The sequence below is a fragment of the Erythrolamprus reginae genome, chromosome Z, assembly GCF_031021105.1.
Source record: "Erythrolamprus reginae isolate rEryReg1 chromosome Z, rEryReg1.hap1, whole genome shotgun sequence".
Classification (NCBI taxonomy): domain Eukaryota; kingdom Metazoa; phylum Chordata; class Lepidosauria; order Squamata; family Dipsadidae; genus Erythrolamprus; species Erythrolamprus reginae.
Window position 1 is genome coordinate 72,861,779 of NC_091963.1, and position 15,691 is coordinate 72,877,469.

Consider the following 15,691-nt stretch of genomic DNA (forward strand, 5'->3'; position numbering starts at 1 on the left):
AATGAAGAGTTTTCGGTCCAGGTCAGGGTGACCCGGGAACATAACATTAGGGAGTTTTTTTTTTCAGCAAGAAAGAAACCTCCCACCCCCCCAAAAAAATTCTCATAGAGAGAACCCCTGAAATGATGAAAAGTCATGAAATTTCAAGTTTCAGATATGCAGGGAAAATTTTTTACAGGGTCTCAAACCTTGATTTCGGGTCTCACAGACCCGAACAGAACAGCAGGGTTGTAATAAAACAACTTAGCTTTCGTTAGCGTGCTGCTAACTTCGTCAGAGTATTAAAATGCCATGGGAGACAATCACGTTTATAAAGCATTACTCAGTCTGCTCATAGCCCGCGTCACTGGGCCACACCCTTCCCTCCCCTCTGCAGCAAGCCTAATTGTAGGCTTAGTCATGCTGGTTAAAGGGGGAACTACCGCTTTTACTCGTGTCTGTTGCCTATTTCCCTCCCCAAGGGAGGAGGTGGAGTTACGAGGCAATGCTTTAGAGGTATTTGGGCGTGATTGCAGAAGCAGTTCTCCAGCAATTGGAAAGAGAAGCCATGGAAATATACAAACCCAAGTTCTGGACACGCTACGTCGATGACACGTTTACCATCATTAAACAACGTGATAAAATTAGGTTCATGGGAATTCTCAACTCCATATATCCGGATATTCAGTTCACGATGGAGGAGGAGGCCAATGGTAAACTGGCCTTTCTGGATGTACAGATCAACCGGAACCCAGATGGAAGCATCGACATGGAGGTATACCGGAAGACCACCAGCACGGACCGCATGTTACACAACGAAAGCAATCACCCCAACGCACATAAAGTCAGCTGTATACGGACATTATTTAACAGAATCAATACTCACTGTAGCACACGGGCAGCCAAACAAAAAGAACGAGCGTATCTTTACCAAACTTTTATACGTCATGGCTACTCGAGAGCTTTTATTCAACGGTGCACCACACCCAGACCCCGACAACCTACTGAAAGCGCAAACGAAACATCAGCGTGGAGGGTACTCCCGTACATACAAGGGGTATCCGAAACAGCCGCACGCATACTGGCACCCCATGGGGTCAAAGTAGTGCACAGGCCGGATCAAACTTTGAGAAAATCAGTAATGCGCCCGAAGGAAACCTTAGTGAAGGAGGAGTCCTCCTCAGTAATTTACCGTATAAACTGCAATAATTGTGCGCACCACTATGTGGGTGAAACGGCTAAAAGATTGAGAACTCGTATACACGAACACAAATTGGCGGTCCGACGTCAGGAACAACGCTCCCAGATTTGGACACACATGGAGGAGCAGGATCATGGCTTCGATTTCCAGGGAACTGAGATTCTGGCGCGAGATGAAACCAAGGGAGGTCGCCTCCTAAAAGAAGCCTGGTTCTCCAACGAAAATTCTTTAAATAGACATATTGATATGCCATCAGCATACCAGGCTTTAAGGCACCAACAACGACTTAAAGGAGATAGGTCATTAGGATTGGATAAAGCCCCTAACAGAATTCTCCAGGCCAGGCATAGAAACCAGCTAAATGAGGGTGGAGCAACCCCTAGTGGGAAACAAGGGAACATACTGGAGCAACACGGAGGTAGAGGGGGAGGGGCACAATGCAGGTTTAACGCAGGGGACAAGGGGGGATTAGAACAGTGCAGACCTAGGACGAGGGCATGGGCAAAAAAATTGCAAGAGCAGACATGTACCACCATAGAAAGTAACAACGGTAATGGGTGGAAGGAAGTAATATCAAATACCTCTAAAGCATTGCCTCGTAACTCCACCTCCTCCCTTGGGGAGGGAAATAGGCAACAGACACGAGTAAAAGCGGTAGTTCCCCCTTTAACCAGCATGACTAAGCCTACAATTAGGCTTGCTGCAGAGGGGAGGGAAGGGTGTGGCCCAGTGACGCGGGCTATGAGCAGACTGAGTAATGCTTTATAAATGTGATTGTCTCCCATGGCATTTTAATACTCTGACGAAGTTAGCAGCACGCTAACGAAAGCTAAGTTGTTTTATTAAAGTTTTTATGTTCCGGTGATCGAGATGGCTGCTGCCTCATCATTCACACATATACCTGGAACTCGCATTTTTAGGACTATTCTTGATATATATATATATATATATATATATATATATATATATATATATATCTATATATATATATATATATATATATATATAACACTGCTGTAGTTTGGCTTCTGGGTGGTGGTTGTATTTGGTCTATAGGGTGAGTGTGGGTTTGGGTCTGGTGGAGGTGATTGGTGGTAGTGTCCTGTGCGTGTTCTGAGTCTGTTTTCCGTTTGTATGGCTGGGATATGTTTGTTAATGAGGGGTGGTTTCCAGGTATCTGGTAGGCGGGAAGTATCATCCCGCTTGTTCATATTTTGGGGATGTTCTTCTATCTCAATGGCTTCCATGATTATTCTTTTGCTGTAGTGTTCTGTTTGGGAAATTAATTTAGTACTGTCAAAATCAATTTCATGACCTGTAGTTTTGAAGTGTTGGGAAAGGGAGGAAGTTTTTTCTTCTTTTCTTAGTGCATTCTTATGTTCTGCAACACATGCATTTACTTGCCTATTAGTTTGTCCAATATATGTGGCTGGGCAGATTTTACATGGTATTTGATAAACTCCTTGGTTTTTTAGCTGGATCTAGTCTTTGGGGTTTCTTAGGATGTTGGCTATTTTTTTATCTGTGCCAAAGGCTGTCTTGATGTTTGTTTGTGGAGAATTTTGCTGATTTTATCTGTGGTGCCTTTGATGTAAGGGAGGATGGTGATGCCATTGTCCTGTTCTGTGTCTTGGTTCTTGGGGGGGTGTCCCTTTTTGGATTAGGTTGGTGATTGCCTCTCTTGAGAATCCATTGGAAATTAATACATTTGTGAGACTGTAATTCAGTTTCCAGGTAGTCTTTGTCGGCTAGGCGTTTGGTTCTGGAGATTTATTTATTATTAGATTTGTATGCCGCCCCTCTCCCTAGACTCATAAATGAGGGTCGTGGCTATGGAATTGATCTGTGCAGGGTGGTGGTGGGATTTAGTGTTCAAGTAGAGGTTGGTGTGTGTCTTCTTCTGGTAGATGGTATGTCCTAGGGAGCCATTGGGTTTTTTGTAAATTAGGACAACCAGGAAGGGAAGTTAGTTGTTGGTTTCTGTTTCCATGGTGAATTGTATTTTGGGATGCAGGCTGTTGAGATGTGTGAGGAAGCTGTCCAGTTTTTCTTTCCAATGTGGCCAAATTACAAAGGTATCATCTACATATCTAAGCCAGAGTTTGGGCTTGTGTTCAGATTTATCCAAGCCGTTGGTTTCAAAATATTCCATGTATATGTTTGCGATGATGGGTGAGAGGGGTAATCCCATGGGGGCTCCTTCTATCTGTTTGTATCTTTGTCCATTGTGGATGAAGTATGTATCCGTCAGGCAGTGGTTGGTCAGATCTAAGATGTGCTTCGGGGGGTTGTATTTGTTTTGAATGGCTGTCAGGACTTCTTTAATAGGCACTTGGGTGAACAGAGATATGACATTGAAGCTTACAAGAAGGTTACTGGGTTGTAGGTTTTGTTCCTTTATGATTTCTATGAAGTGGAATGAGTTTTGTACATGAGATGTGATGGATTCTGCATAGGGCTGGAGTTGTTTGGCAAGAAATTTGCCAAGATTCTGTAGGGAGGAGCCTATGGAGCTGACTATGGGTCTGAGTTGTGTTCCTTCTCTGTGTATCTTGGGGAGGCCATAGAGCTTGGGGTATCTGGATGATTTTTCTCTGGGGATGATTCTTTGCTGGATTTCTTCGCTGATGGGAGAATCTTTTATTTTGGATTTGGTGATTTTTTCCAGGTAGGTGGTAGGATCTGTGCTTAGAGGTTTGTAAGCACGGTCTTGGAGTAGGTTGAATAGTTTGTCTTGGTAGTCATATGTGTTCATCACCACAGTGGCATTGCCTTTGTCTGCTGTGAGGATGATTATGTTATTGTCTTTCCTCAAGTTGGTAAGTGCTTTTTGTTAATCTTTACGTAAGTTGCTTCTGGGTGGAATGCTGGAGCAGAGGACATTGGTGACTTCAAGTCTGATTTTGTTGGCTTCATATGGGTTGATTTTGGTTAGGGTGGTTTCAACTCCGCATATGATGTTTTCAGTGGGGATGCGTTTGGGTGTGACTGCAAAGTTGAATCCTTTGGAGAGAACGTTGGTTTTGTCACGCTGAGAATTGCCAGCCACAGAGACATTCAGTAGTTAAAGATTTAATGTGTGCCTCCCCCCTTAATCACTCCCACAATTCACATCATATCCTTTTTAATCACATCCGTCTGCTTACATAGCAGCACATTCCATTCTATCTCTCTCCTCCCTGCAGCCATGCTTTAGGCTGTTTTACAAGTGTCCCTCATGGCACGTTTATTTTTCTGTTTATTAAATAAAGAAATGTTTTGTTTTCATTCCTGCTGTCCGAGTCTTCTCTCTAATTAAAATCCATCCCTCAACATGGTTGCAGTCCGGATGGTTTGTTTATTTTTAAATTAACCAGGCTTGAAAGCCTGCAAAATAAAGCACAGACATTTTCTCTGCCTTTGAAACAAAAATGCAGATCTCGGCAGGTGCAGACGTCTCTACAGAAAGATTTACAACTCCAGCGAATGATATGCCTGATATCCCGGCACAAGAAATTCCTTCTCAAAGAATCTTATCTCTGACTCAATATGAAGCGCTCCAAAGAGTGAGTAACGATTACATTCCTATTATAATTGATAGCTTGCAAGACAGCCAAACTGTCTCTGATATTTCTAGCTATCCTGCAATGCAAAAAGTATTTTCCTGTGAAAAATAGTGTCCTCTGAAGAATTATGCAAGCAATATTAACTCAGTGGCAAAACTGAAAGCAAATGTTTTGAATTTTGAGCAAAGCACGCAAGCTAATTTAAAATGCCCTATTGAAGTCACAGAAGCAGCTACGAATCCTTATCAGCAAGGAAATATGCCAAATATTCTTGGAGCTCAGCCACAGCTCCAATTTAATGAGAACCAGATGTTAATAAAGCTTTCCGAGCCAGCTCAAGAAGAATGTCAGTTTTCCCTAGAACACATTAATATGCAGACTGTAAAATTTTTAGCTGGTGATTTGAGACATGATATTAATGCAATGCAGAAATGTTTATCAGAATTAAAGCTAGACAAGAAAGCATGTGATTTAACACAGCCTGAAAAGGATTTGATAGAATTCTATTGTACTGAATTAATGAAAAAAAGCTCAAGCTTGATAAGATAACAAGCATGCAATTAATGTATTGCCAAGGAGAAATATGTGATTTACCAGAACAAAAAAAGAAAATGGCGTCTGTCCAAAGACAGTCTGATCTTTTGAAAAGCACAAATGATGTCATGCATTCCTTAGCACTCAAGGAACTAGGTGCAGCACCACCCAATGGCCAAACTGAGAAAATACCCAGTTCAACTTATTTTCAGGAATCTGGCTCATTTCCAAGCCAGATCCGAAATGCGCCACCTGGTGGCCAAATTAAGCAACTGCACCACCTGCACCAAAATGTTATTTTATTGCCAGAAAGCTCAGGAGCGCCATCCAGTGACCGTTTTAAGCAATACAGGTCACCAGAAAATTTAGATGGCCAGAAAAATGTTGATTTGTGCCAGAAATATTTCTTTTTAGATTTCCGAGTGAACAAAGAAGCTTCAGCAGGACAACTCTATTCTGCAAACAAAGAAAGGTTTGTACCTCAACAGACAATTTTGGAACAAGTACCCCAACCAAGTCAAGGGGTGCAATTCTCACAGGTACAACCGCCTCAAGTTCCTGCTACACCCATGCAACCGACGCAAATTCCACTTCAGTCAGCTCAGCCATTATTGGCACCACATCCTCAACTACAGCAACAAATGCCGGCTGCAACTCAAGAGCAATTTTCTGCCTTACCGCCATTAAAGGAAGAAGAAGTCATTATGGAACGCAGAAATTTGCCACAAGTTCCTGCTACACCCGTGCAACCGGCGCAAATTCCACTTCAGTCGGCTCAGCCATTATTGGCACCACGACCTCAACTACAGCAACAAATGCCAGCTGCAACTCAAGAACAATTTTCTGCCTTACCACCATTAAAAGAAGATGAAGTCATTGTGGAACGCAGGAGTCGCAATAACTCCAAATCAGCTCAACAAGATTCCGGAAGCGGATCACACTCTACAATCAATACCGTGCTTCTAAAAAATGTTCCTGATTCAAATTATGAGTACAGCACAAAACATTTATAGACTTTAGATAGCAGAGCTGCTTTTCACATTACTCACCAAAAAGAACTTTTTACTGAATTGCATGAGGCTGACATAAAGGAGGTGTATGGATTCTCAAAACACCTATCCCAAGTCGATGGAGAAGGAACTATCTACATAGATGAACTGGACCAGATGATTCCACATGTTCTCTACATTTCAGACGCTGAAAGCAACATACTCAGCCTTCATCGCCTAAACCAAGACTTAGGCTACAAAACTATGCTCCTGAACTATGACATCCACATTATTAGAAATGGAACTGTTGTCGCATATGCCATTCCGATTGGTGGTGTTTTCTACCTGAAGCCAAATTTTCGTTCACTGGTAGATGTAAGTATGAGCGTTCCAAACCATGAAAGCGCAGGCCCAGAGAGAAAACCTGCTGCTACTATAAAATCAGAGGCTCATAAAGCTAATGTACCCCAAGGTGTTCCGCATAATGTTGCAAATGCTAAACCTGTACTAACAAATAAACCTTTTCATTCCAGGTGCATTCACCTTTGGCATCATCGTTTGGGCCATGCTTCATATGATGTCTTATCCAAGATGCCCGAGTGCGTGAACGGTTTCAAAGTCGATAGTAATTGTCCCATTTACCTGGACTGTTTTGTTTGTAACAAATCTAAATCAAAAGCTTCCCCCATTGCCAAGCATGCCCTTCGTTTGTCTTCACGTATTTTCGATTTTGTTCATACCGACATTGTCGGTCCATTTTGGCCTACTAGGGGTAACAATAAGTATTTCTTAACAATTGTTGATAGTTTTTCTAGATATGGTTTTGTATTTCTTATGAAACAGAAATCAGAGACGTTTCAGATCTTTACAGACTTTGCTGCACAGGTCTTCAATCAATTCGGTGTCCGTATCAGAAGAATCCAAAGTGATCGTGGCGGAGAGTTCATGTCTCAGCGATTCCAGAACTGGATGAGACGCAAAGGTATACGGCACCAAGCTTCAGCTCCTTACACTCCTCTGCACAACGGGATTTCTGAACGAAGGCAAGGTGTTTTACAGACTACGTATCGCTGTCTCCTAGAAGACACTGATCTCAACAATTCCTACTGGGGCGAAGCACTAAGGTATGCAAACTACCTTGTTAATCGTACTTGGAGCAGTGTTTTAAAACAAACTCTGTACTATATGTTTTATGGGAAGAAGCCTGACATTCAAAACCTCCACATTTTTGGCTCGTATGCCATGGTTAACATTCCACTGGCCTAGAGAAAGAAGGGCGGTCCAGTGGCAGAAAGACTGAGATTTATAGGGTTTGATGAAAGTTCCAAGTACTACAAATTTACTGACTCTAAGTACAGAGCTGTTATTTCCAATTCAGCAAAATTTGAGAAAGATACAAATTGGTCCAGAATACACAGTAATGATACTTCAGTTTATTTTCCTAAAGATGTTCAAGATACAGCGCAACCTGACTCTCAGATAGCTGTTCCAGATGTTCCAGATGTTCCAGATGTTCCAGATGTTCCAGATGTACAGTCTTCACCAGTCACAGATGATGTTACTAGCGATGTAAATGAAGACGGAGATGACCAAAATGAATGGACCACGGTTCTAAGACGTTCCAGGAGAACCACAAAAGGAGTTCCTCCTCAGAGATATCAAGCGCAAGTAACTCAAAAATTGTTTCCTGTTATTTGCAACAATGTTCTACTTCCTCCTGATAATTTTTATCAAATAAGACATTTACCTGAACCTGAACAAGAAAAATGGTATGATGCCATGCAAGCTGAACTTGACAGTTTAAAGAAACTTAAGGTGTACAAACACGTTGACCCTCCAGAAGACAAGAGAGTTATTGGCACACGATGGGTCTACAGAATTAAACAAAAGCCAAACGGTGAGGAACTATACAAAGCAAGATTAGTAGCACAAGGCTACTCTCAGATTTTTCCAGATGATTACACCAATACTTATTCACCTACTGTCAGAAATGAAAGTGTCAAAATCGCCTTAACAACTGCCGCTGCCCTGAATTTAGAAGTTTTCCAGTTTGATGTCGAAACTGCCTATCTAAATGCTGATCTAGATGAAGAAATCTACGTGAAAGGTGCACCCAGATTCCAGGACCAGGAAGGACGTGTCTGGCACCTGCAAAAGAGTCTGTACAGATTGAAACAATCTGGTTTAATGTGGCACAGATGTCTCATTGACAAGCTAAATTCAATGGGCTTTATTAAGTCCGACTCTGATCAATGCGTGTTTACAAAAGGGCAAGGTAATGTTTATGAAATTGTTCTTGTTTATGTTGATTATATTGTTTACATTGGTCCAAATCAACGTATGAGTGAGATTTTTGCAAAAGGTTTAGAAAAACACTTTATACTGAAAAGCTTAGGACACATTCATGATTACTTAGGAGTTCAGATTCAGAAAACTCAGAAGGGGTTTAGCCTCTCACAAGCAAACAAGATTGATCAACTTTTGCAACAATGCAACATGGCTGATGAATGCCCATGTTGGTCTCCAATGCAGACAGACTTTTACAAGTTGACATACCAAAACAGTCCTTTGTTTAAGGACCAAACACTTTATCGCTCAGTCATTGGGTCACTGTTATACATTAGCAGTTGGACAAGACCAGACACTTCACTTAGTGTGAATTTGTTGTCACGACACGTAGGCAACGCAACTACATTTCATTGGACATGCATAAAGAGATTGCTCAGATACATGAAGCACACGATGGACATGAAGTTGTTCCTAGAACCAGAACACAAGTAGCCTGAATTGATTTGCTATGCAGATTCTGATTGGGCGAGTGACGTTGAAACTCATCAAAGTACTTCTGGTTTTATAATGTTTTTGAATGGTTGCCCAATTTATTGGAAAGTTAGAAAGCAGAAATTTATTTCTTGTTCCTCCACTGAGTCCGAATATGCTTGTGTTTCTGACTGTTGTAATGATTTAATCAATGTTTCTGCTCTCATTAATAATATCTGGGGTGATCCAATGAAACCAATTGTTATTATGGAGGACAATACTTCAGTAAAATTCATTGCTGAAGCTGAATACGTGGGAGCCCGTTCATGGCACACCGACTTAAGATATAAGAATGCAAGAAAATATGTGCAACAAGGATTCGTGAAACTACAATATGTGCCTACAAATGAACAAATCGCTGACGTGCTGAATAAACCACTGCCAGCTGACCAACACGAATACCTCTCCGAGAAAATGTGCCTTATGTGAACCAATGTCCCTGATGACTACCAAAGAAGGGGTGTCACGCTGAGAATTGCCAGCCACAGAGACATTCAGTAGTTAAAGATTTAATGTTTGCCTCCCCCCTTAATCACTCCCACAATTCACATCATATCCTTTTTAATCACATCCATCTGCTTACATAGCAGCACATTCCATTCTATCTCTCTCCTCCCTGCAGCCATGCTTTAGGCTGTTTTACAAGTGTCCCTCGTGGCACGTTTATTTTTCTGTTTATTAAATAAAGAAATGTTTTGTTTTCATTCCCGCTGTCCGAGTCTTCTCTCTAATTAAAATCCATCCCTCAACAGGTTTCTGCTGTGGTGAGGGTCCTGTCCGATATATTATGTACTATATGCTTCATGAGTTGCTGTGGAAAGAGTTTGGGCTTCTAGTGTTTTTTCAAATTGTGGAATTTCTTGGTGTGTAGGTCTGTATTGAGGGAGGTTTCTGTTTCAGCTCTCCAGAGGGCTAGTTGTTTGGATTTGTCCCAGAGTATTGGGTGAATTCTGTTGCTAAGTTTGTCCTTTTTGGTTTGGTCTATTAGGAATCTTTTCCTGTGGAGTTCGTTTCTGATTAGGGCTAATTCAGTTCTTTTCAGGATCTGTTCAGTGGATGGGATTTTAGAATGGAATTTTAGTTGGTAGCATTTGGGGATCAAGTTTCTGTCTCGGCAGTTGAATAGGAATTTGAGGTCACATAGGATTGTAGTTCTTTGGACTTCGAGTTTCTTATAGGTTCTGGTCAGCAAGAAGGTATCCTTCCTGTAGAGGTAAGATATTTGTTTTTATAGATTTTCATGGGTACAGGTATGAAGGTCTTGGCATATTCGGGTTTCTTCCCGTGTAGGATTTAGAGATTTCTGGCGATGTTTTGACGAGGTCCCACTTGTCATCTTCAGGCTGGTGCTTCTGTCCTTGTTCTAGGGCGAACACAGTGAGACCTGAGCTGCCTTCCCTCTATAAATACTGGTGGGTGGGTGTGGATTGATGGCTTAGCAGCTGCAAGCTGTGTTGAAACTTCCTGGTGAGTCAGTGGTGTAACACCTGGGGTCGTTGATGTAATTGATGTATGCTGATTAGTTGATATTTGTGGATTGGGGGTGATATCCTGAGTAGTTGGAGCTTGCGGGCTACTTAGCTGTTTTGTAATGTGTGTCTGGCATGTAACAATTTTTGTTTGGCTGCGAGTTTGTGGTCTGGTCATGTGTTTATGGTGTTTGTCAGTTTGCTTTGTGTGCAACTCAGAGGGGGCTGTAACAGTTGGGAGCATTGCGGTAGTTTGGCTTCTGGATGGTGTTTGCATTTTGTCTGTAGGGTGAGTGTGGGTTTGGGTCTGGAGGAGGTGATTGTGTGTATGTCTGTTAGTATATGGGGTCTTTTTTAAATCTTTAAATATTTTAAATTTGTCAGATTATTTATGATTTGTTCCACGTGTTGTGAGCCGCCCCGAGTCTTCGGAGAGGGGCGGCATACAAACCTAAGTAATAAATAAATAAATAAATAAATAAATAATTCAATTCAATTCAATTTATTGGATTTATATGCCGCCCCTCTCCGAAAACTCGGGGCGGCATATAAATCCAATAAATTGAATTGAATTGAATTATTTATTTATTTATTTATTTATTTAAATAAATAAATAAATAAATAAATAAATAAATAAATAAATAAATAAATAAATAAATAAGTGTTCTGTGTTGTTCTGAGTCTGGTTTCAGTTTGTATGGCTGGGATATGTTTGTTAATGAAGGCTGGTTTCCAGATGTCTGGTAGGCAAGAGGTATTATCCCGCTTGTTCATATTATATGTGTGTGTGTGTATATATATGTACACACACACACACACACACACACACATTAAAAAAGGAAACACCTTCATTTCAACAGGTTTTTGTTCACTCTGGTAAGAATACCCTCTTCCCTTTGATCAGTTCTGAATTTCACAATCATAAAGTTCACGCTATAACAGTAAAACATTGCCTCTGTTTGGGCTTTACATGAACAGACACTTTCTACCATGCCAGCCATGAAAAATCAGTTTATGTTGAATTTTCCATAACATGTTCCTCTTTCTAGATTCTGAGATAATAATTTTAACAATCCTATATTTTTGCAGCAAAGAAAATGAAAACATTACCTTTTATTCTGAAGTTTAATTATCCTGGGGTATAAAATCTATTATTTGCAATTAATGGATGCTTAAAGAGCCTAAAACACCAAAAAGCACTTTAAGCCATGACTGTGGCTAATCCTTTTGTCTATGTTGTGTCTGACAGACAACTTACCTTCCAAAGCAGTACAGCCAATAACAGAAAGATGAGAATTCCCACCAGTAAACTGATAGCGATGATCCATCCAACCACATAACCACGAGCCTCCAGATTGTGCAAGGCCTCAAAGACCACCTACAAAGTAATTTTAAAAGGGGTGGGTGGGTGTCATACAGTTAATTTTCAGTTCTTCCCATATCAGATATTTTTCATTAGATCCTCTTGCAATAATTCTAAAAGCAAGATAATAATATCAAACTAAAATTACAACATTAGTTATCAGGCTACTTCCAAAAGGATTGTAAAAGCCTTCTATGAAATCAGAAATATAACTAAGATGTCATGCTTCATCCTTAATGATTCTATCCTGCTCTTTTCCACCCAGAAGTGAAGCTCCATTCAGTAACTGCCATTGCCAAGATGCAACAATAAGATGGAAATTGATTTCAATAGGTCTACTTTAAATTTAGCAAAGTTTGGAATTACCCCTTGATTCCATCTGGTTCTATTCAGGTCAGCCTGCAGACTATGTCCACAATATTTGAAGATATCAAGTTCATTTTGCTTTGAAAGCAGGAGAGGAAAGGAGATTGGTTTGTTACTTTAACCTATGCCAGTAGAAAAAAGATCTATACCATTATAGCGGAAACTTACTATAAATTAGAAATACAGTTTTATCTATTTATTTATTTATTCATTCATTCAATTATGTAGTGACTCATCTCAGCAAACAAGTGACTCTCAGTGCTATACAACAAAACTAAACAATCAATGAATATATAAAACTATTACCATGATTAATTATAAAAAATTAAATCATTAAAAGACTATAAAACAGCAAGAAAAAATAAACATCAGATGATAACCCAGCCAATTCATGAGTTTTCTTGTCCCCTAGGTGTCACAGACCTGTTGATATAACCAAGTCTCAAAAGAGTTTTGGAAGCCCAGAAGATATGAGACCAATCTTACCTCAGGAGGAAGATTTTACAGCATGAGGGTCACAGCAGAAAAACCCACTATCCAGGGCACACCAAATGTAGCTTCCTAGTTGACAGTACTCATATCATGCTTATACTTTATTTTATTTATTTATTTATTCGATTTTTATGCTGCCCTTCTCCTTAGACTCAGGGCGGCTTACAACATGTTAGCAATAGCACTTTTTAACAAAGCCAACATATTGCCCCCACAATCCGGGTCCTCATATACTAATATAGAAATGTCAAACTCAAGGTCTGGGGACTGGATCTGGCCCATGGGGTGCTTAGATCTGGGCCATGGGGCTGCCCAGGAAACAGTAAAGGACTGACCCGCAGTGTCCCTGCCAGCAAAAATGGAGCTCTGTTTTCACTGGCCGAGAGTTCTAGAAGACAGTTGCAGTCAAAAATGGAGCTTGCAAGGGCCCGGTGCAGCTTTCCTGCACTCCATTTTTGCTGGGGGAGGGTTGCAGGAAGCTGTTGCAGTTGAAAATGGAGCTTAGGAGCCCATTTTCACTGGCAGAGCACTTGGGCGCCCATGGGTGCTCCTGAAATGAGTGACATCAAGTTGGCCACACCCATCCAGGCTCCCCAAAGTCAAACACAACCCTGATTCAGGCATAAATGAAATTGAGTTTGATACCCCTGCACCAATAGATCTAGTGGAATGGCAGTCCCTTGAGTAACCTGGCCGAATGCCCTGAAGGGCTTTAAAAGTCAACACGAGTCCCTTGAATTAGACCTGGAAACAAACTTGTAACCAGCACAGCTCATGAAGCAGAGGTATAATGTGCGTTCTACCAGAAACACACATAACTGCTCATAGTTCTGCATTTTGCACCATCTGAAGTTTCTGGATAATCTTCAGCATCCCGATGTGGTGTGCATTTTAGCAATCTGACTAAGACCAAAGAATGAGTGACTATGAATACTTTCCCTCAATCTAGGAACACGAATAGGTACTGACACACACTACAAAGTTTTATGAAGACCCTATTTGTAATGACCTGCCTCAGCTACTCCTTCAGGAAACCATAACTTTTATGGAGAGAAAGTGGTTACAGAGAAGTCAGACAGAATCTGAAGCTCCCACACAAAGCGTAAAGCTATTCCCAATTCAAACCCCACCCTCCTTCACCAGTCCACTGGTAGCCAATACAATTCTGCACAGGTGTTTTGAGAACTCAGAGGCACTAGCTTGATAGTGATTCATCCCCAGAACATAGCGACCTTAGTGTCAGGTTAGAACTGGCTAGGAGGAAGCCCATCTGTCTTCAAGATTTAGAGCATCCCTCTCTAAATTCTATGTGATTACTGTCAGGCTTAGCAATCCTGGGTGATATTTCATTGTAGCACCAAATAAGGTGAAAAGTAGAATGTATTACCATATAAGGTAAAAGGTAGGATGTAAGCATGCTAATGCTGAGTCATTGGGTGAGAACTGCAGCCTAATTGACTAGGGCATTATAAGATGCAGATCAACTTTACCATTCCCTTGGGTTCATTTGCTATTGATGGTGGTTGTTAGTTGGCTGGCTGGAGCAATATGAGCATGAGTTAGATATTGAATAGAACTGAGATAGTGGTACAAAGAAACCTGGATTGGTTTTGTATCTACTTGTAACCTGGTTTGGTTGAATATCTACTTGTAAGTAAGCTGAATATAGTTGATGTAAAGTTCATGTATATAGAAGACTGAAGATATTTTTCTTTAAAAAAAACATAATCCTTATATACATTAAAATAGAACAGAAATAAATATGATAAATGGCATAATAATCATATATATTGTAGTATGAGAGAAATAGAAGAAAAGAGGGAAGAAAGAAAGGTAGAAGATATAATGGGAAGGGGCAATTAGGGAAAAGAGAGAAGAAAAGGGGATTTGGAAAAAAGAGGGGGAAAGAGAGATGGTGCCAGCTATTTAGCTAGCACTTCCGATATATACAACCTCTGATTTAGATGTGTAGTTGGTGTAAGTTTCCCTTAATTTTTTATTAGTTCATTGTGTAGTGTTAGTTGAATTTTTGTAGATAATGCTGGTATTTATCTGACAAGCAGTCAATATTTTAGGGTTTTGTTCGTAGTGATTGTTGTAGGTTGCGTCGAACAATGTCTTTTGTGAGTTATGTGAAAAGGTTGTTTTAGTTTCTTGGTGTGTTGCCAGTACATGAGATCATTGTTGAAGAGTCTTCTTTTTTAATAATATTTAGATTTTTTTCCCTAGCCAATGATACCATTTCCCCCAGGCATTATAGAAGTCGGTTTCATCCCTATTTTGCATCTCCATTGTCAATTTTGATATTTCTGCATATCCCATGATTTTAATTAAGAGTTGTGAGTGACATAGGGGATGAAGGTGGTGCTGTGGATATTGCATATCTGGACTTCAGCAAAGCCTTTGATATGGTTCCACATAAGGAGCTGATACATAAATTAGTGAAGATTGGACTTAATCCCTGGATAGTTCAGTAGATTTGCAGCTGGCTGAAGAGTAGACAACAGAGAATTATTGTGAATGGTGAGTATTCTGAGCAGAGACAGGTTACAAGCGGTGTACCACAAGGGTCTGTTCTGGGTCCTATGCTTTTTAATGTGTTTGTGAGTGACATAGGAGAACGTTTGGTAGGGAAGGTTTGCCTATTTGCCGATGACTCTAAAGTGTGCAATAGGGTTGATATTCCTGGAGGCGTCTGTAATATGGCAAATGGTTTAGCTTTACTAGATAAGTGGTCAAAGCAATGGAAACTGCAGTTTAATGTTTCCAAATGTAAAATAATGCACTTGGGGAAAAAGAATCCCCAATCTGAGTATTGTATTGGCAGTTCGAGTCTGCGGAGAGGGGCGGCATACAAATCTAAATAAATAAATAAATAAATAGTTCTGTGTTAGCAAAAAACTCAGAAGAGAAGGATTTAGGGGTAGTGATTT

General features: G+C 40.5%; 1 protein-coding gene across 1 annotated transcript in view; it reads right to left on the bottom strand.

The window, feature by feature from the left end:
• Window positions 1–15,691, bottom strand: part of ITGA9 (integrin subunit alpha 9) — a 953,395-nt gene that overhangs the window by 88,073 nt on the left and 849,631 nt on the right. The window contains exon 27 of the mRNA XM_070726333.1: window positions 11,796–11,915. Coding sequence (XP_070582434.1) covers window positions 11,796–11,915 — 120 coding nt within the window. The remainder of the gene's footprint in view (window positions 1–11,795; window positions 11,916–15,691) is intronic.